Below are 20,105 nucleotides of genomic sequence, written 5' to 3'. Positions count from 1 at the left end.
TGCTTTAATACCACTGGAGTCTACAGGACTCCTGTCCTTACTTCTATATCTTCATTTTCTCCCTGCTGATTTTTTACAATCTATTTACAAAGGAAATCCGCAATAAAAATCTGTGTGTGTGTGTGTGTGTGTGTGTGTTCTCCCTCTTCATCCTCTTCACTCTAGGGAGACTTCTCCATGTGCTGCTCGGCCTATGCCAGCCTTTCCAACAGGAGACATTTATGGACTTCTCCATTCAGCAAGAGTCCAGTTAAAGCTCTGGACATCTGACAGCTTTCTCTCCCTTGCAGTTCTTAGGCCCATTACTATGGGTACTGTTCTAGGTACCCCTGGAACTGACACTGGATAAGCCAGACAAATGCCCTTGCCCTTCAAGACCTCAGATTAGGTATCGGCTCCTCTTCTGTGGTGTTCTGTGGTGTCCTCTGGAGGTGTTCATGGGGGCTGGTCCTGAAGTCTCCCTGGGTGATCTTCCATACCCATGTGTCAGTCTTCTATCTGCCTCCAGCCTGCATGTGTCTAAGAAGCACACCCTCTGCTCATGCCCAGTACTACTGCACCATACCTCAAATCCTGCCACCTTGCATCACCTACCAGCTCTTTTCCTGTCTGCTTCCTCCTTACTTCCCACACCTCTAGAACCAGAAAACTAGAAGCCGATTTTGAATTGTTCTCTCTTGCCTGCATGGTGAACTAGTGAGCAAATCCTGCCACTCCTTCCCAGGGTTCATTTTTAGGCCATGACAGCAACAGCGGCTTCTTGCTAGTGCCTCTACTCCAGATCCACCACACCACACACGAGGAGCCTCAATTGGTTTCCTAAGATGCAAACCTGATCCTGCCTGTCCTCATAGACTCCAACTGTCTGTCCTATGAAGTCCGCCTCACATGCTCATTCTGTTTGGGCCACAGCATCCTGGAGGTTGGCTATTCTGCAGACCGAACCTACTCACAATGTCTATAGTGGTTTAATTCTGGCTTGCCATGACTTCAAGACTCTCACTCTCTCTTCTGGTTCCACCTATTGGCATACAAAAGCGTTCATCCTTACTCAACATATGCTGCTTTCTTCCGGGCATTTTATTTCCCTCCTCTGCAAATTGTCTGCTCATCTTGCCCTGTTCCAGAAATAGGAAATACCTCCTCTATACTGACTTAAGAGTGTGTTGGTTCTGTTACTAACTTACTAACCCACCAACATGACACTGCTTACTCTAACAGTTCCTGACCTAGGCTGTGAAGTAGAATCTGTTTGAAAGCTTCAACATTTGATGTTCAAACAGCATCACAGACCAATTAGATCTGAATTTAGGGGTTCCTAGGGAACTATACAGAGCTCAGTTTCTTCATCTTGTAGACTTTCCAGCCAGATTCCAGAAGGAGCTGGGTGTTGGTGGCTCATGCCTATAATCTTAGCTACTCAAGAGACTGAGAGCTGAGGATCATGGCTTGAAGTTAGTCTGGGCAGGAAAGTCCATGAGAGACTTATCGCCAATTAACCCCCAGAAAACTGGAAACAGGGTCATGGTTCAAAGTGGTAGAGCGCTAGCCTTGAGCAGAAGAGACCAAGGACAGCTCCCAGGCCCTGAGTTCAAGTTCCATGACCTGTCCCCCACCCCCAAAAAAAGATTCTAAAAGGGAGCACACACCTTACAAAAACAGTACATTTAGCAAAAGCAGCATTTGGGGCTGTTCCAAGTATAGGTCCACAGCCACCACACCATGCAAGGCTGGAAAAGTCCCATGAGATCTGCTGTAGCTTGGTATGACTCAGCTGGCCAAGCCTTCCTGGTGGGTGTGGTCCCCAAACCACCTCCCACCTACTTGGAAGAAGCCTAGTGTGACTCTACATGCTGTCCAGTTCCCCCACAACAGGCCCCTGTCCCCGGAAGCTAGCCACACTGTCTGGCCTCACCCACATGGCCAGTAGACACTCTCAGGAGCATTCCCTACAAAGATATGAATTTTATAAATGGTGGGGCAGTTGGTTAGGAAGACAGCCTGAGGTCACAGAAACAGGAGCTTCCACTATTTACTGGTGACCTGGGCCTCAGTTTCCCTTTCTATAAAGGGAAGTCATTACCCAACCTCATAAACACATGCCAAAATCTAGAGAGACTGCTACAACTTCCCTTCCTGCTGAACTCCTCCCTAAGCAAGAGGCTGGGCTGGAGGTGACCACTAGGGTCCCTTGCAGGCCTGACATCCCAGTGAGCAAGTAAGGGCAGGTCTTGGATGTGCTCTGGAGAGAAGGAAGCCTGCCAGACTCTATTCCCTGTGGTTCCCTAGGGCAAGATTCTACCATTTTGGGCTTTGATTGGCACAGGGCCTCTAGAGAGAGGAGATAGTTTCAGCCTGGAACTGGATGGATAGAGTGTGAACACAGTTCATGTAGTGTGTGTGTGTGCGCGCGTGTGTATACACTGGTTCTGGGATGGGTGTCACTGAGCAGGTTTCTCCTCTGACCATCTTTTCTACCTGCAGGATGGGAGGAGGGATGATGGTTGCCAGCCCACCTTACAACAATGAACCTCAAGGAAGCTAAGCTCTATAAAAGCCCTTGGGAGGCCATGTTACCAGATTAATGCGGCCTCACTGTACTGAGTGTTGCTCTGGTCATTATTAATGGCCATGCCGGGTAGGAAACTGGTCCATATGACCTGTACAGACCAGAGGATTCCATGGGCCCTGCCTGGGGAGGCAGGTGTCAATGGAGGATACCCAGGTGGCATCATAGGTGTGTGTGTGTGGGGGGGGGAAGTGCACGTGTGTGGTATGCAGAGCAAGTTGGTGCTTGTAGGCCAAAGATGGTACAGCACTCACCTTCTGGGGGGCATTGATGACTCCAGTGTTGTAGCCAAACTGCAGGGATCCAAGCACTGCCCCTCCCACGGCCAGCATGAGGCGGCCCGTCACTCTCTGCAGAGAAAGAAACCACACGGTTACGGACATGTCTGGGCTCAGGTTACTGCAGCAAAGTCTATGCTGGCAGGCTTCTGTGTACACGTATCTTGCCTGGCTCCTGGTAACACACTGCCCTTCTTCCAAGAAACTCGGCTATTTCCTGATTCCAGGTGCCCAAACCAGCCCTGTTGACTTCTACCCCTTTATTGGGAGAGAGGAGGAAAATCAGTCTTCTTTCTACAGGCAGGTTTGACTCTCTGGGGGTCTCATTCCTTTTGTGAGAATCATACTGGGGGTCCAGATCCTCTTGGATATCCAACAATCAACTTCCTACATGCACGATGAGGAAGCATAGGATATAACAGTAGCGCAGACAGGAGGAAAGGCTTTCATCCCGACCCAAAGGTGCTAGCCCATCTGTCTATGTCCTCAGAATGCCTCCTCATCTTCCACATTTGTCTGTGAAATGGCAATCCCATTACTTAAGCAGTGGAGATATGGTCCGCCCCTTAAGCTCTTAGTTCACATCACTCTGGTTTCTACAGTGAAACTGAGGTTGGGAGCTCAGGGCTCTGGATCCAAGCGGTGTGCTTCTCACAATAATGCCACTCAAACCAAAGACTTCCAGGGTTACTTTTGCACAGCTGGCATATCAGCTAAAACAGAACGGGACACCGGTGAATGACAGTTGTCAGGTGAAGTGTTTCTTAGGACAAAGGGCTATAGGAAGGGACAGCAGGTGAAAGGGCCTTGCTTACACACAGGTAAAAGGCCAGAGAGGTGCCTGCTGGCTAGACAAAGGTGAGTACTCTTTTTCAGCCAGGAAATATGACAAGACAGGTCCTGAACTGGTTGTGGGAGCATTGCCAAAGTGCTGACTTTAAGACTGACACATACAGTGCTAGAGACTGGTGCAGATAGTGCTGGGCGGGCCGTAAATAGATTTACTCTACGTAGATCTTCTGAAGAACAAGATTACCAAAGCCACGGTTCTTATATTCCAGGCTGAGAAAGAGGAAGGGGACTCAGGCTACCCACAATGCAAAACTCAGAAACTTATTCTATGTCAGGGCATGGAGGACTTCCTTCCAGTGACCTATCTTGTTTATCCTTTGTTGGGTAGTCTCTGGACACATAGCCTACATGTCTAGGCTTTCCTTCTGCCATGGAGTGCCCATTAGCTCTAGATCCTCAAAAGGCTCCACCTACCCTAACTCTCACTTCCCTCAACCTTTTCAGGGTTGTATGTACAGTGAACTCCTGACAAGCCTCTGGACAAGTCCAGGCCATCAAGTGAACATTGGGATTGAAGAAGAGGCTGTAGTAAGGTACTAACCATTACCAAAAGGGCTTAATGGTGGCAGCTAGAACCTCCATGTGTGCTGGGCTTTCTGTCTGGTGAGTTACATGCATTCTTAGCTCAGGGGTATCTTGGTGTGGTGCTTATATATGCTAGGAAAGCATCTCTCTATTTCAATACATATTAGAAGAGAAATAGAACTATCAGTGCAAATGAATGACTTAGTCACGGCTACATACTGGAATACAGTAGGTTCTTTTTTAAGTTTTAGAATTTATTTTTATATAACATATTTAAAGTACGGAGAAATAGAAAATCATTTCCTGCACCCCTTGCAGGAGATGGTAATTAAAGACTCTGAATGTGGTTCATGTCTTTTATGTGTTGATTTGGTACAGTCTCCAAGGGATAGTGTTAAGAACAAGCTCCAGAGCAGTATATATTGCCTGCAACCTTTTGTATAAAAACCAAACACAGGGCCAGGAGTTTGGTCTTGTGGTAGAGTGTTTGCCTAGGATGTACGAAGATCCAGGTTCGATTCCTTGGCACCACATACATAGAAAAAAGCCAGAAGTGGTGCTGAGGCTCAAGGGGTAGAGCTCTAGTCTTGAGAAAACCCAAGGACAGTGCTCAGGCCCTGAGCTCAAGCCCAAGACTGGCAAAAAAAAAAAAAAAACAAAAAACAACAACAAAAAACCCTCCCAAACACATCAAAATTGGGAATGGGAAATATGTGTACCTACTTAAAAGAATGCACAGGAGCTGGCTCACACTTGTAATCCTAGCTACTCAGGGGTCTAAGTATAAGATTTGAAGATTACAGCTCAAAGTCAGCAAGGACAGAAAAGTCTGTGAGACTCCCATCTCCAATTAACCATCAAAAAACTAGAAATAAGAGCTGTGGCTTATGTGGTAGAGTGCCAGCCTCAAGTAAAAAAGCCTTGGTGCCCAGGCCCTAAGTTTAAGCCTCAGTACTAGCACACACACACACACACACACACACACACACACACACACACAAAGGTTGGGGAGACAGGTGGCAAGATAAGAGATTTCACTTTTCTCTGAGATGATCCATAGACCTTGCAAAATTTATGTGGGTAGACACAAGTGAATCAGGCTGCAGAAAGATGTGTGAGACAAGCACTGCACTACAGGCCCTGCTTTACTTAAGTCTGACTTCTCAAATGCCAGAAGCTGAGGCCCCACTGTGCAGCAGCTAGACCGGGAGTGGGCAATGCTGGCAGCCAAGGACAAATCCCTCTGTAAGTGTGACCGTTGGCAGGTCAAGGTCAAACTTCTAAATCCTGAGTAATATCCATACCCACCTGGGAATGCTGCTGCAGTAGAATTCACTAGACTCAATGACCCATGCTATACACACACACACACACACACACACTCACTCTCTCTCTCTCTCTGTCTCTGTCTCTGTCTCTCTCTCTCTCTCATACCTTCATGTGGTCTCTGCTGAGACCCCATGCCTGACAGGAAGCATGGTGCCAGAGGGTCCTGATGAGGAGGCAGACAAAGAGAATGGAAAGCCAGTTTGGTCCAGGCTTTGGCAGGGCTGGTACAGGGAACTAGAGGAACCCCGGAGGGAAACTTCTATTTTTGCCTGGGGACAAAGATGAGTTCCCAGGAGGTGACATTGGAATTGGGGTGTGAAGGACAAACAGAGTCTGCCAAGTGGGAAACCAGAGGCAAGACTACATTCCAGGTAGACAGAACAGTATGTGCAGTGTGTGCGTGGGGAGGGTGTGTGTGGGGGGAGGAGAACCAGGGACTAAAACAGCCAGACTAAGAAACTGGTGCTCATCCACTCAGAAATGGGGATTTTAAATTTCTCTCCTGGAATCCTAGCTACTCAGGAAGCTGAGATCTGAGGATTGAGGCTCAAAGTCAACTGTGGAAGCCAGGAGTTTGGCTTAGTGGTAGAGTGCTTGCCTAGCATGCACAAAGACCTGCGTTCGATTCCTTAGTACCACATACATAGAAAAAAGCCAGAAATGGTGCTGTGGTTCAAGTGGTAGAGCTCTAGCCTTGAGAAAGTCCAAGGACAGTGCTCAGGCCCTGAGCTCAAGCCCAGGACTGGCAAAATAATAATAATAATAATAATAATAATAATAATAATAATAATAATAATAATAAAAAATAAAAAAAGTCAACTTGGCAGGAAAGTTCATGAGACCCTCATCTCCAATTAACTATTAAAAGCTGGAAGTGGAGGTTTGAGCACAAAAGCTTAGGGATAGTGCCTAGGCCCAGAGTTCAAGCCTTAGAACTGCCTCCCTTCTCCCCCAAAAAGAAAAGTTATATATTGGTGCCCATCATGGAGCCTGGCAGAGTTCTTAACAGTGTGTGTCCAATCAGTAGAACAGGAAACTATGCTCAACTGGGCCATGCTTGACTTTCTGCCGCTACCAGCCTGTGGCTGAATCTGAAACCAGAACTAAAATTCACTCAACATGGGTTTATTTAAGTAGCAAGCTAGATACCAATTTCATAGCTTGTAGATTTCTTGTGGAGGCCTTTTTAAAGGATGGGGGAGCAATGTAGAACCCAGAGATTTGGTTCTTGAGCAGCCCTGTCATCGTCCTCTGAGAATAAGGCTACCCTCTAGAACATTCCATGCTCTTTCAGGCTCTAATGCCTGCTACCTCTGTTGTCTCCAACTTAATATCCATCTACCACTCCCAAGTAGGAACTCCTTAACTATGGAACCTTGATTTACTGTGGCTGCAGCCAGCATGTCCTAAATAGGGAAAAGCAGAAGGCAAATGCAAAGCAAAAATCTCACCATGTCTCAATTTAATCAAGAACAAAACAAGTTCTGTGCACAGAGAGAGAGAGAGAGAGAGAGAGAGAGAGAGAGAGAGAGAGAGAGAGAGAGAGAGAGAGAGAGAGAGAGAGAGAGAGAGAGAGAGAGAGAGAGAGAGAGAGAGAGAGAGAGTGTGTGTGTGTGTGTGTGTGTGTGTGTACCAGAACAGAGCTCATTCTGAGCCAATTAAACCCTGATGAGCACTGCTCCTCAGCTCTGAGAGGGAGGACCAGGCTATTGCTGCTCCTTCTACCCACCCCCCAGTAAACTTCTACTCCAAGTCCACAGGGCTGCAGTGAAGACACTTTGAATCGGATAGGCCAGTTCAAATCTTGACTGTCCATCCTGAGAACACCAGTAAACACGTAGGCTCAGCTTCTGGCATACATGGGGTTATCTTAGGTCCCCGTCTCACAATCCCTTTTCCAATTTATCCTAATTCAGAGAATCCAGTGAGAGTTTGCCTTCTCTCAGGAAGCCACTGGTGAGCTGGTAAGCTTTGGAACCTCTCATCCCACACGGGGATGACGGATGGTGGCCTACCTGTGGCCTTTGACCCCTGTCTGGGTGCTCTTCCTCTGTTCAGCACTCTCTCTGCCAGGGCTTGGCCTGCAGCACATTCTCAGTCAATACTGACAGAGGGAGGGCACATCACACTGCCACTTGGAGGCAGGGCATTTCCTGTGGGAGGGACTGAGCCAGCTGTATCCAGCCATCCATCCTTTGCTTTCACCTTGTCCTGCTTCCAGCAGCGTTGTCAAGCATGTGCTGAAGGAGCTTGGGTCAAGAGACAGGAGCCATGGCAGTTCCTTTCCCTGCCTTTTTTTTTTTTTTTATGTACATTTCTAAGATTTCGTTTGAATAAAATTCTGAGGATAAAAAAAAAAAAAAGCCTCCTCTACCCACCCCATATTGCAGATTGCTATGCAACCCTCATTTGTTAGACCGGAAACTTGAAGTCTGAAAATAAGCACTCAGTTTAATCAGCAAATAAAAGGCAATGCTGGCATTTGAGTTTTCCGGATCTCCAGCCTGGTGTTTTTAGCCTCTGACCTAGCCCTGATAGCCTGACCTTCAGGTTAAGAACTGATTCTACTCAAAGCCATTTCCTTCAAGAATTCTTGCATGATTGAGCCTAGGCACTGGGTAAAGGCCCTGAAGGCAGAAGTTGCTAGTCAGTCTTGAAAGGGGAAGAGAGGAGGGAGCTGGGCCCTTATCAGCAGCACCAGCAAGGTGGTAGGCATTCTGCCAGGGGCTGCTTCACACATCCTGATTTAGCCACCGAGCTCTGAGGAGAGATTGCTCCCACTTCAAGGGAGAAATCAGGAGGTTTCTCATACCCACAATAGCTTCGTAGGTTCTGTTTAACTTCAAACCAGGAATGGAGATGCCTCTGATGCCAGGTTCTATATCCTTCCTGGTCAGGTCTGTTCCTGTCTCCCCATTTCTGAGTACTGGTCTCTGAAGGAAACAAGGTTTCTACCTGTTTTCTATGTAGGTCAAATTCCATTCCAGCAACTCTCTGGGCCTTGTCCATTCTGAACTGAGACAGCCTAGGATCAAGCTCTGGAATTTTCGGATACTACTGAATTTTGTTCTAAGCCAAGGTTGGCAAAACTATCCGAACCCCCCAACCTAGTCTAGGGGGTCAAATCCAGCTAAGGATGGGCTTACCATTTCTGGGTGGGGGGTGGGAGGAAGAGAGGGAAGAAATAGATGAGATTTTGTGATCCATGAATGTAATTTCAGGGACCATTAATAGTGTTGTTGGAACACAGCCATACTCATTTATGTACCTATTATTTGTATTACATATAACAAACAGTTCAGCTAAGTGGTTGAGGCAGAGCCTGGGGCCACAAAGCCAACAATATTCATTATCTAGCCCTTTATAGAAAATTTGTCCCAGATCCTGAATTACTACAGATACAAAGGTGGTGCACAAACTGTGCAGGATTTTCGAAGGCTTTCAGGCAAAAACACATTACTTGCTCTAAATAACTGGAAAGGTACTCATTCTAGGAGGAGATGTTAAATGCAAATGATTTACTGGGCTGTGTGTGTGGACTGGGGTAGGGGCGGGGAGGGAGTTAGGATGTCAGGAGCTAGGTTATGGATATCTGAGGAGGTGCTTATTCGGCGGTAAAATGGGCCCCAGCTCAGCGCAAATAAAATTATTGTGACAACATTAGACATATGCAAAGTCCACTGCCCCTCCCCTTCTGGGACCTTATGAAAGTTCTTTTTCCTAAGAACTTTCCTGTTCTCCAAAGTTGAAGTTTTCTGATGATATTACATCTAAACGATTTTGTCTGAATGCATGTTCCTCCCAGCCATTCTAGAAAATGGGACTTACCTATAAACTAAACCAAATCCCTACCTGTGCAACCGGATATTTTAGTAGAGGGCCAGAACAGAGGAAAAAAAACCAACAACATATTAATGTATCAGTGGAGAGTTCTGAAGTATAGGGGTGTGGTTTACTAATCATGGTGGGACATGTCTGAGTATTATATAGCTGTTAGAAAGAATGCAACACATCTGTGTGGACTTGAGTCCCAGGGTAAATTGTTAAAAGAAGAAAAAAATAAGAGTAAAATACACATGGAATGGACATTTTCCTGTAAAGAAAAGGAAATAATGAACTTGTCCAATGACACCTGGTGTGTATGTGTGTGTGTGTGTGTATAAACTGGCTTGTAAGTACCTGTAAGACTTGGGCAGGTGAATGGAATAAACTGCATAGACTCTATACAAAATAGGAATCAATTACACAAACATATCATTTATGGGCATTTTTCTGCACATGCCTAAAACCACCTCTGAAGGTGAGTACTGAGTTCTGACAACTGGAAGAAAGCATTTACTCTCTTATTTATTTATTTATTATTATCTTTTTTTTTTCTTTCTTTTTTTTTTTTTTGCCAGTCCTGGGGCTTGAGCTCAGGGCCTGAGCATTGTCTTTGGGCTTTCCTCAAGGTTAGAGCTCTACCACTTGAGCCACAGCACCACTTCTGGCTTTTTTTCTAGGTATGTGGTACTGAGGAATCAAATCTGGATCTTCATGCATGCTAGGCAAGCCCTCTACCACTAGGCCAAACTCCCAGCCCTCTTACTTTTATGTTTCTTTAAATGGCTTCATTTCTTATTGTTTTTTAAAATTTTATACAGTTTCTTTCAGTTACATCTGGGAGCTTTATTGGACAATGCCAGGGCTTGAAATGCCCTATATACTGCTTCCAGAAATGTCGGAGCAAATGGTAATCCACAATTGAATACTCCACCTAATGCTTTATGATACCGGAGGTAAATGGCTGCTCCACAAACAGCTCAAGTCTTTAATAAATAAATGTGCAAAAGAGAGAAAAAAATGGATACCAATAGATACTCTAACCTACACACAGCGCGTGGGTGCATAGGGGCAACCTCAGATTGGGGGATGGATGGTAAGAGGTGGGTCCAGCTGTGTGTGTGGCATGAGATGGGCACAGAAGTACTGAGGGGTGTGTGTGTGTGTGTGTGTGTGTGTGTGTGTATGTCTGTCTGTCTGTCTTATGGTTCTGGAGTGGGGAAAGGGCATAGTTTTACAACCTATTTTGTGTCTGGTAGACTCAGAGAGGAGTGACTTTATACAGGGCCACTGTCTACACGCTGCTGCTACTTACCACACACATGGTGAAGACGGCCGCCTGGCTGTTCTGGCCTGTGTTCAGGCCAGCACCCAGCTGCATGCAGGAATCATCTATAGAGGCTCAAGCCACCACTCAGGGAGCTCAGCTCATGCTGAGGACTGCCACCAATATACTACAGGTGGACACGATATAACTTCATGGCCACTTCTGACCGTGTGAATAAATAACATGGCCGCCACACAGCACAACATAGGAAGAACCCAACAAAGCCTGTAGGAGAGTGGTGGGGTGCACTCAGGGAAGTACAGACAGATATCTGGGGCCACACTGTAAGAGCCACCCCAAGCCAGCACATGCCCATGCTTGGAGGGAGCTGAGGCAGATCCAGGCCAAGAGCAGGAGGAGATGCTCAGGCGAGACAGAGCAGGAGCAGGTACACAGTAGAGACGGAGTAGGGAGTGCATGTGCAGGAAAGCTGGATGCTGTGGAGTGCTGAGGAAGTTCTTTTACCTTTAGTTGCACCCATTCCAAACAAGTCCCACTCTTCCAACAACAGAGGGCCTTAGGCCCATCTCTGCTTTGAAAATTACTTTGGCTCCCCAGCACCCCTCCCTGCATGAGGCCCCTGCTCCTAGCTAACCTTAGTCCACCTGACCCAGAGGGGAGCATTATCCTTACTAGGGCTGGGGACGTTGCTCCCACAGACTTGTGGCTGGCCTAACCTTGAATAAATGCAGAGCTACTTCTGATGTATCTCTTCCTTTTCCTTATCCCCAAATTCCAGGCCAGGGGAGATGCAATTTGAGCAGATCCGCTATCTAGCAGTGTCTCTATAGCCAAAGCCTCCTACATCTGTGGCTCGGTGAGAGCACTTTCCTCTTTTAAGGTATAAAGGCTCTGGAGAGGCCAAAGCCAGAAAAATGGTTTAGGGAATGGACCTCCTATATTTCCCCTGTCCAAGTTTGAGACCTTGGGAGCCCCTGGCTCCCTTACCACAAAACCCAATGTTTATGCATCCACTACAGCCAGGCTTGGTGGCTGGATGACAGAGCCTCAGGCTTCACTCCACCCCTCTTACTTTATCCCTCCCCAGAGGGTAGTAACAATTGGAGGTCTGTTTTGGTAGCCAGGGCTGGGTCTGCCAGCCTGGACACGGCCTCTCTGAGCCTAGGAGTCTAGCCAGGAGCCTTCCTGGACTCCACCATCCTGGGGACTTTGGTTACCAGACTGAGTAGCTTTGTCATCTCTGTCCCCAAGAGTGAGATGAGGGGTGAGGTTGCAGGCCCAAAGCCTGTAAACCCCAACTGCTGCAGTTTCCTTGCCTTGTCCTAGGCCTTGTCAATTCTGCCAGTCATGGAGGAAGGGGGCGCTAGTACCCTTGGAGCTGAAGCAGAGCTCTGGACCCTGACACTCTGTGATCATCTAGAGCAGACAGAGCTGAGCTCCCCTCTGAAGCCTCAAGCTGATTATCAGGGGATTTAGCTCTGGGGCAAGTAGAATCCCTGTAGGGCTCAGAATAGGACAAGGATCATCTTGAGGCTGTTTACACTGTTTGTATGGCCAGCCTAGCCATGCAAAGGGTTTACCACTTAAAATAGCCACCAGCACAAGGCCAGTCTCACCACATCCACCACGATTAGTGAGACCTCCTTTTACATAGAAGGAAACTGAGGACACCAGAAAAACCAGGCCACAGCTCTACTTGTTTCCATGAACAGAAAGGTTATATCTAATACAACCTTCACAATCCTACTGTAGCCAGAAAAGGCTTGTGAAATCCTGGGCTTGTGAATTGCTACCATTTGAGGTGGGTGGACAATTTTGGGGAACCATTGAACACCTCAATTCTTTTCTGGCAGATCTGACTTGTCTTTTCCTTTCACTGGCCTCAGTTTCCCCATCTGTCAAATGGCTGGAAGGTCTACATGCTACTTTCCTTTATCATTTTATATCATCCAGTGGTTTAGGGTGGGAGGTTCAATATGTGACCTTGACAAGGTCATTTTTTCATGGAACATTGAATCTAATGAGGAGCAAAGGAAGATGAAGGACATAACAGTTTTTCACTTTTCCTGTTTATTTTTGTAGTGCCAAGGTTGTAACCCGGGGGCCTCACATGCTGAGTAAGTGGTCTACCACTGAGTGATATCCCTAGTTCTGTGAAAGACTTTTTCAAATTACCCAAGAATGGACCTACTAGGCAGGTAGCTGAGAACGATACCCCTAGTTCTGTGAAAGACTTTTTCAAACTACCCAAGAATGGACCTACTAGGCAGGTAGCTGAGAACAGAGAAGCCTACACAGCCAGGTAGGCAGCCATACTAGCTGATCTCACTTTGAGTCTGACTCTCACCATATACCAGCTTCCTGACAAACTCCTGCTGGGAAGAACAGACCAGGGGGAGCTTTCATGTTTTACCTGATTTATAATACTTGTAGTCTGGCACCTTCTCTCTGCCCCGCCCCCCCCCAAACAAACAAGCAACCAACCAAAAAAAAGCCCTCACACTACCAGAGTGCCAGACCTCTAAATCCAGGCTGAAGCCCCTGTGAATACAATGTAGCAAGTGCTGGGAAAGACACCCACACTTTTAGCCCCTGAATTAGAGAACATTCTAATGACAAACAATATTGGTCAGCAGATGAGGCAACTAAGTTAAATTGGGATTTAAAAAACACACTGCAGGATTACCCATGTTTATTCATGTCCTTTGTAAGGGGGTGGGGGCGGGCTGAGAAACCTTGAAGATTTCCAAGTTCTCCTTTGCCTGGATGGCAGGCACTAATAGTTAAAGTAGAGGGCATCCAGGACTGGGTAGAATTGGGCACAAATGGTGAGATGAGACATCTGAGGCAGGGCTCATTCTTTCCTACTACCCAGGAGAAATGGTGGACAAAAGCACTGGCTGGCCAGGAAATTCCACCTGTTCCCTCTCTACTTCCTACATCATTAAGACCATTATTGCTGGGAGCCCACTGGGAAGGGTGCAGTAACTTCCCAACATGGCAGAATCACCAGACCAAATGAGAAAAGCTCTCCAACAATTTCCAAGGCAGGGGCTTTATTCCAGAAGGTGTATACAATGAACAGAAAATTTAGGGGTAAAATATTACTGTAACCCCTACCTTGTATTTTAAGATTTCCATGTGATACAGGTATATACTCTCATAAGGTAAGAGTCTATACACATGAATTTCTAAGTCCAGTTTAGCTCTGGGAATGAAGCACTCCAACACAATTTGCTGATGGAGGAACAGTACAAAGTTTGGGGGGAAAAATGTGTGAAAATCACCCACCTGCTGTAGCACTTACACCAGATGGCACAGGTGCAAATTTCCTCCCTTCAGCTCAAAATTCAAGACATGGTGGTGAAAAGGGCCAGTGGGTGTAGGAATGAAGAGCCCTTTGTCATTGGCCAAATCCAGCTCAGCCCTTTGATAACTGTAGACTTCAAGAATGTAACTTCCCTTCTCTGAGCTCCAGAGTGGGTAAGGAAGCATATCAGAGCTATGTGGTCAGTGATCACTGAGTGACATTTTTAGCCACAAGTTGGGAAAACTGCAAGTGACAGGTGAGAGGAGACAGTGGCAGGTGACAAGAGAAAATCTCCTCTCTTCTGTCTGCAGTCAATGTAACTACCCAGGTGTGGCATCACATACCAAACGCGCAGTTCTTTCCTCTTGAAGAAATGAAAACAAGTTACATGGAGAAGTTGTGGTCCGCCAGAGCTCAGAGACAACACAACTAAGCATTTATTTGGTCTTTTGGAGTCAGCCTTGTCACTACGCTGATCGCTTCTCTTGTATTTTCACTTCGTTACCCCCCCCCCCAACTTTGGCTTAGCCATGAAGGCACCCGAGAACCAAGAGGCAGAAAGGAACCCAAGTCATCAAGGATCAACGGATATGGAGAGGCATTTTCCCACTGACAACCTAGAGGCACCTACAACTCATAGCGCAATTCCGACTTCAGTCCTGTGCGCTCCACCCCCCCAGCATCCCAGGTAAAAATAAAAAAGAGTGTAGGAGTGAGTAGGTGCTTGCGGGAGGGACATCCTTGTATCATCTTCCCAGCCCAGGAGATCCGAAAATCCAAGTAGGTTCTAAACTACTTGGAATATTTTAAAATTAAGAAATGTCTTGGAAAATACTGTAGGCAGGGGCCTACACGGCTAAAACATTGCCCTGCCCAGCAGAGGAGGCTCAAAAATACTTGTTGAAAAGGAACTGCTCTGGGGCCAAGTCACAAAGATCCCCTTTGCTGGACCAGCCGGTTCACAGGTGGAAAAGGAATGAGAAAGAGGGAGAGAGATTGGATCTGGGCACCATCGAAAGACGACTGAGTCCCTGGCTCCGGGCCCGCTGATGCGCGCTCCGGGAGCTCAACTCCGGCCCAGGGCCCCTTCCCAGCCTCGGACTCGCGCCGGCGGCCTCCCGGGCAGCCCTGCCCACCCCCCCGAGCCGCCCCGCGTGCCTCCTTCGCAGCCCGCCTCCCCGGGAGAGTCAGGGAGCGCGTGCCTGGCACCCTCGCCCCTCGCCCGGCTCGCAGGAAGTGCCCTCCGGCCGGGCATCTCCGGAGGCTGGCGCGAGGACGGCGCCGGGTCCGGGAAGCACCTAGGGCAGGCCTCGCACGCAGCGCGGGGTCCCGGCGAGGGGAGCGGCCGCCCGGATCCCGCGGGACGCGCGGGCGGGTCCCGCCTCCTCCGCGCCGCGGCCGGGGCCGGGCTGGGGGCTCGGCTGTCACAGCCAATGGGCGCCGCGCTCGGGCCCCCTCCCCCGCACCGGGAGGAGCCGGCGCAGGGCCGCCGCAGCCGAGGTCGTGCGCGACGTGCCGCGCTGGGGCCCTGTGTCTCCGGCCCCTGCCGGGCCGCGTGGATGGCGCGGCGCCTCCGGAAGGAAGCCGGGGACTCGGTCCTGGCGCCAAATACGCACGCGGCGTCTTCCCGCTCGCTAGATCCCGAGCCCATCGCCACCGCGCTCCCGGTGGGGCTTGGAGCGGGGCTCGGAGAGCCGCGCCGCCGGCCCCGGGCTCACGGCGCGGGCGGGGAGGTCCGCCCGGGTCCCCGCTTTGTTCCCCGGAGGCCCGCGGGGCTCCACTCACCTTGCTGCTGGGCTCCATGGCCGCGCTGCGCCGGTGGCTCTGGCAGCGCCGAGTGCGCGGGCGGCGTCAAGCGGTGCGCTCCGGCTCCGGTTCCGCTCGGGTCCCGAGACTCCGACTCCGACTCCCCTGGCTGGGCCTCCCGCTCCCTGGTGGGTTCTCTCCGGGACCCGCAGCCCCAGATCTACCCAACTCGGGATCTACCTCTTGCCAGTCGCACCGAGCTCGCAAAGCGAGCGTTTATAGGACCCCAGCTATTGGCTGGCCTGTGGGCAGAGCCTTGGGGCGGGGCCTGGGGCCTTAAAGACGTCCGGGGCGGAGCTTAGGGGAAGGGGGGCCGAAGGGGGGGGCGAGGGGGCGAGGGGTGGAGGATTTCTGACGGCTTCTTAGCTCTGGCTGACTGTCTTACTCCCAGAGCTCCAGACCCGTGGGGGCGCTCGCTGTGTGACCTAGGCAAGTGTGCACACCTCTCTGAGCCTCCGTGGCTTCCAGCAAAACGCAGGAGCTGGTGCTTGGCCGGAAAGCAAACTGGAAGCCGCGTAGGATAGCGCTTAAGAGCTAAGACCCTAGATTCCTCACTGTGCCACTGAATAACTTGTGTTAAGCTGTAGATCATCATTGTATGACCTTCTAGGGCTGTTAGGGAGATTAAGTGAGTTAACCTTTACCGCGCATTTAGAGCTGTCTCTTACGTGGGAAGCTGTAGTAAGTATTTTAGAGAGACTGCGGGAGGTCCTGCTCCGTGATGGAGTTCTCCCTTCCCTCTCCCTCTCCTCCACATTCCTTTTTCCCAGTGAAGTGCCTTGCTGCTTTTGTATTAGCTGGGCCCTCTGCCAAAACAACAACAACAACCTGTCTGCCTATCTCCTGCTGTAAAATCACCTCCTCCTTGAGGTCTTCCTGTACTTCTGACCGTCCAGGTAATGGCCCCTTGGTAATACCCCAGTGTGAGGACATGAGAGACTGAATGGTTAAGGACACAGAAGACCTTGGCATTGAACCATCTTACCTGTAAACCAGCCCTAGCCAGGCCAATGGTCCAAGTTTTCTTCTGAGTGATATGAAATATACAACACAATTCAAGCACTAGGAAGAACGAAAACTCAGGTGAGTTCATGAAGTATTTAACATGTGCTCACACAAGGTAAGTCTACAGGTCCTGATGAGGGTGTTGTGGTAACCCAATTTCCTTTTCGAGAGCAGTGGGCCATCACTGAGGGAGAGACCACAGTCTCAACATCTGGCAAAATCCTAGGCTAGGCACAGGATCCTTTACCTGTGGCAGGCATCATGGTGGGTTGAATTTCAACCAGAAACTCTGGTTTGTCCTGGAAGAGAGCAGGCCCTTTCTAAGTACGACCCTGCCCAGGGCTCCCCTGTCTACAGCCTCTCAATGCTAAGCCCAAAAAGTTGGGGACCACCTGTCTCCTCTGTCCTCAGCAGGATGTCAGAGAGTATCACATCTCCCTGACTTACTCACCCTTTCCCTCCTCCAGTGTCTCCCCTGGCCTTTCATTCTGGAGTCCTAGACCATGTTAGTCTTCTGCTCGTGTATATTTGATGTGGAGGGTAGCCTTTCCTCAGGGCCCAGTCCACAGGCTCCACCTCACCCCTCACGGCAGAACCCAGGCTCACACCAAGGCTAGGTCAGTCAACCTCTGAATGCCCAAATCAGCCCAGGAGTAGGTGCTCCTCCAGAAGTGTCACTGATTCCATCAAGTCCTCTGCCCTCTGACAGTGTCCCCAGAAGGAGAGCAGCGTGGGAAGCTAGGACAGAAGGTGAATCAGTAGAGGAAGGGAAGAGTGACCAGAAGAGTGAGTGGCTACTCAACTTGACTCCAAGGTCCCCTCCACTACCATCTGTTCAGATAGCAAGTCTTTGCACAGGCAGCAGCCTGCAGTCTCCCAGGGGTGGGTGTGCCCCACTCAGCCTGTGGTTCACACTCTTCAAGGCCTGTTTTGTGCTGGCCACTTTCACACACGAAGACATAAAATTCTATGGTTAGTCTAAAACGAGCCGCCAAACTAGAGGAGCAGCAAGAGAGAAGATGAGTGTCCTCTCTCCCCAGGTCGCATGCACAGGGTAAGTCATCATAGAGGAATAGAACTTATACTGAAGGGGAAAGGAGAGGGAGAGGAGAGAGCACCAGGAAGTGAGAGGCCATGTGAAAAGGATTTGAATAGTAGTTCACTAAGTAGTTGATAGGGAAGGCTATTTTCTTTTTTCCCATGAGAAGAGGTACAAAGATAGCAGACAGGGAGTCATTCTGTATCCTGAGATCAAGGATGGGCCCCAGATTTAGACTTGTGAAGTCTCCATTATGAAATATTTAGTAAGACCACTTTATTCACAGATTTATTTAGTGTGTGTGTGTGTGTGTGCACGCACCCATACTGGGGCTTGAACTCAGAGCCAAGGCATGTCCCTTAGCTTTTCCGCTCGAGGCTGGCACCCTACTACTTGAGCCATACCTCCACTTCTGGCTTCACAGTGGTTTATTGGATATGAGAGTCTCATGGAGTTTCTTGCCTGGGCTGGTTTTGAACCTTGATTGTCAGCCTCCCGAGTAGCTAGGTTTACAGGTGTGAACCACTGGCACTTTGACTGGCTTATTCACGGATTTATTGTATATAACTTTAACCAAGCATGGTCAAAGAAACATCAAAGGAAATTAAAAGAACAAAAACAAAAACAAAAAACTAGACATTTACCTTCCCATATGCATTCTGCCCCTTAGTTGGTGTGGAGAAGGTTTAGTCAGTTCCATGTTCTTGTGTTTTTTCTGTCTGTTGAAATGCTGAATGTCTTTGGTAGAAATTGAGCCGGATTATCGAGTTGTAAGTACTCACGGTTTTTCTTCTCTACAGCCGTCTCCTTTGGAACCTCCTACCACAGGGTCTATAATACTTGCTACATGTCTCTAAATACAAACCTGCTCTGCTCTGAGCCCCAGGACTCACATCTATAAAACGGACATTACAGTCCCCTCCTTGGTCAGCCTGAGAGAAAAAAATAGTAGGTTTATCCAAATAACTCTACTAATTCTTGATATCAGCAGTTCAGGCAAATCCCCATCCTGTGGTCAGAGTGGCACTTGAGGACAAAGCCCAGTTAGCCAGGAAAGCAGCCTTACCTTTGCCCTACCTGACCATACCTGCCCAAACACAGACCCCACACCCCCGCCCCACTGCCTGCTTGAAATTCCACTTTTTGGCCTCTTCTCTGTGTTTTATGATCCCTGGGGGCTATTGCTTGGAGGCCAAGTCTCCTCAGAAGCTATTGACACTGGATCAGAGGTTAGATTCTCCAGTGGACTGGTTTATTATTGTGGTAACTGACTCCTTGGAAACGGAATTTAACTGGGGGGGGGGGTCAATGAGGGGAAGAGTGAGGAGCAGCAGAGGCTGGGGTTGGGGACCAGAGAGAAGTGTCTAAGGTGGCCTGAGGCAAAAGAGGGACTTTGGGCAGAAGTCTAGAAAGGGAACAAAAATTAGCACCTTACACCAAAGGGCCCATTAAGTGGCTCCAGGTGGTGTCGTTGGCTCCTGGGAGGCTGGACAAAGAGGAAGGGGGAGAGAGGATGAAGAGGTAGGATTGTGAAGGCTCCTAAATGGCAAGTGCAGGAATCAGAACATTATTCAGTAGATAACGGGGAGACATGGTGCACTGTTGAGCAGAAATCTCAGCCTCCCCAAAGCCTACCCTACCTGACACTTTAAAGGGAGCGTGAAGGCGTGATGGAGCCCTAGTGTTCACGGTGAAGGGACCTAATGTGTCCCCTTCTCCAGGGCCCACACTGGCAGCTTTGTTTCCTGGAGGCTGACTTCAGCTATGGAAGAAACTCAGAATTTCTGAGTTGCTGCCAAGCTACTCCAGCCCCAGACAGTGGGGAGCGGGTGGCGGGGTGTGGGGGGTGGAGGGGGGTTTGGGGGGGGAAGAAATCTCCAGGAGGACTTGCTGGGAGGTGTCAGGTGCACTGGCTGATGCCTGATGCGGGTGCCTGCTGGGTGCGTGTCTGAGAGCACGAAAATGGGCTCTGGGCCTGAGGGACGGGGCGGTGCTATGGCGGGCGGGTTCTCTGCAGCCCAGGAGTCAGGAGTGAGTAAGTGAAGTCCGGAAAGGGCTCTTTTGCCTTTAAAGGCAAGCGTCCCTGGCTGGCTGGAGAAAAGGCTTTGCTGAGTAAGCTGCAGCTGATGGGGAGAGGGGGGGAGGCAGGGGCGCCGCCGGGCTGACTGAGGCTGGGGTAGGAGAGCCCCTAATCCACGGGATGTTTTGCAACTCAAATCCTCCTGGACTGCTGCTGCAGGTACACCTGGTGCTGGACGCCGGCAGGGCCTGCTGAACTGGGC

General features: G+C 49.3%; 1 protein-coding gene across 1 annotated transcript in view; it reads right to left on the bottom strand.

Moving 5' to 3' along the window:
• The window catches only part of Slc2a1 (solute carrier family 2 member 1), a 29,982-nt gene extending 13,983 nt beyond the window's left edge, over positions 1–15,999 (bottom strand). Inside the window, exons 1-2 of the mRNA XM_090335057.1 lie at positions 15,759–15,999; positions 2,824–2,919 (exon numbers count right to left, since the gene is read on the bottom strand). Coding sequence (XP_090191183.1) covers positions 2,824–2,919; positions 15,759–15,776 — 114 coding nt within the window. The 5' untranslated portion in view covers positions 15,777–15,999. The remainder of the gene's footprint in view (positions 1–2,823; positions 2,920–15,758) is intronic.
• Positions 16,000–20,105: the final 4,106 nt, after the last annotated feature.

This window comes from Megascapheus bottae, chromosome 6 (genome assembly GCF_031878675.1).
Source record: "Megascapheus bottae isolate mThoBot1 chromosome 6, mThoBot2.hap1, whole genome shotgun sequence".
NCBI classification, from domain to species: Eukaryota; Metazoa; Chordata; class Mammalia; order Rodentia; family Geomyidae; genus Megascapheus; species Megascapheus bottae.
Note: the sequence above shows the minus strand (reverse complement) of the source record. Positions and strands in the feature narration are given on the sequence as shown.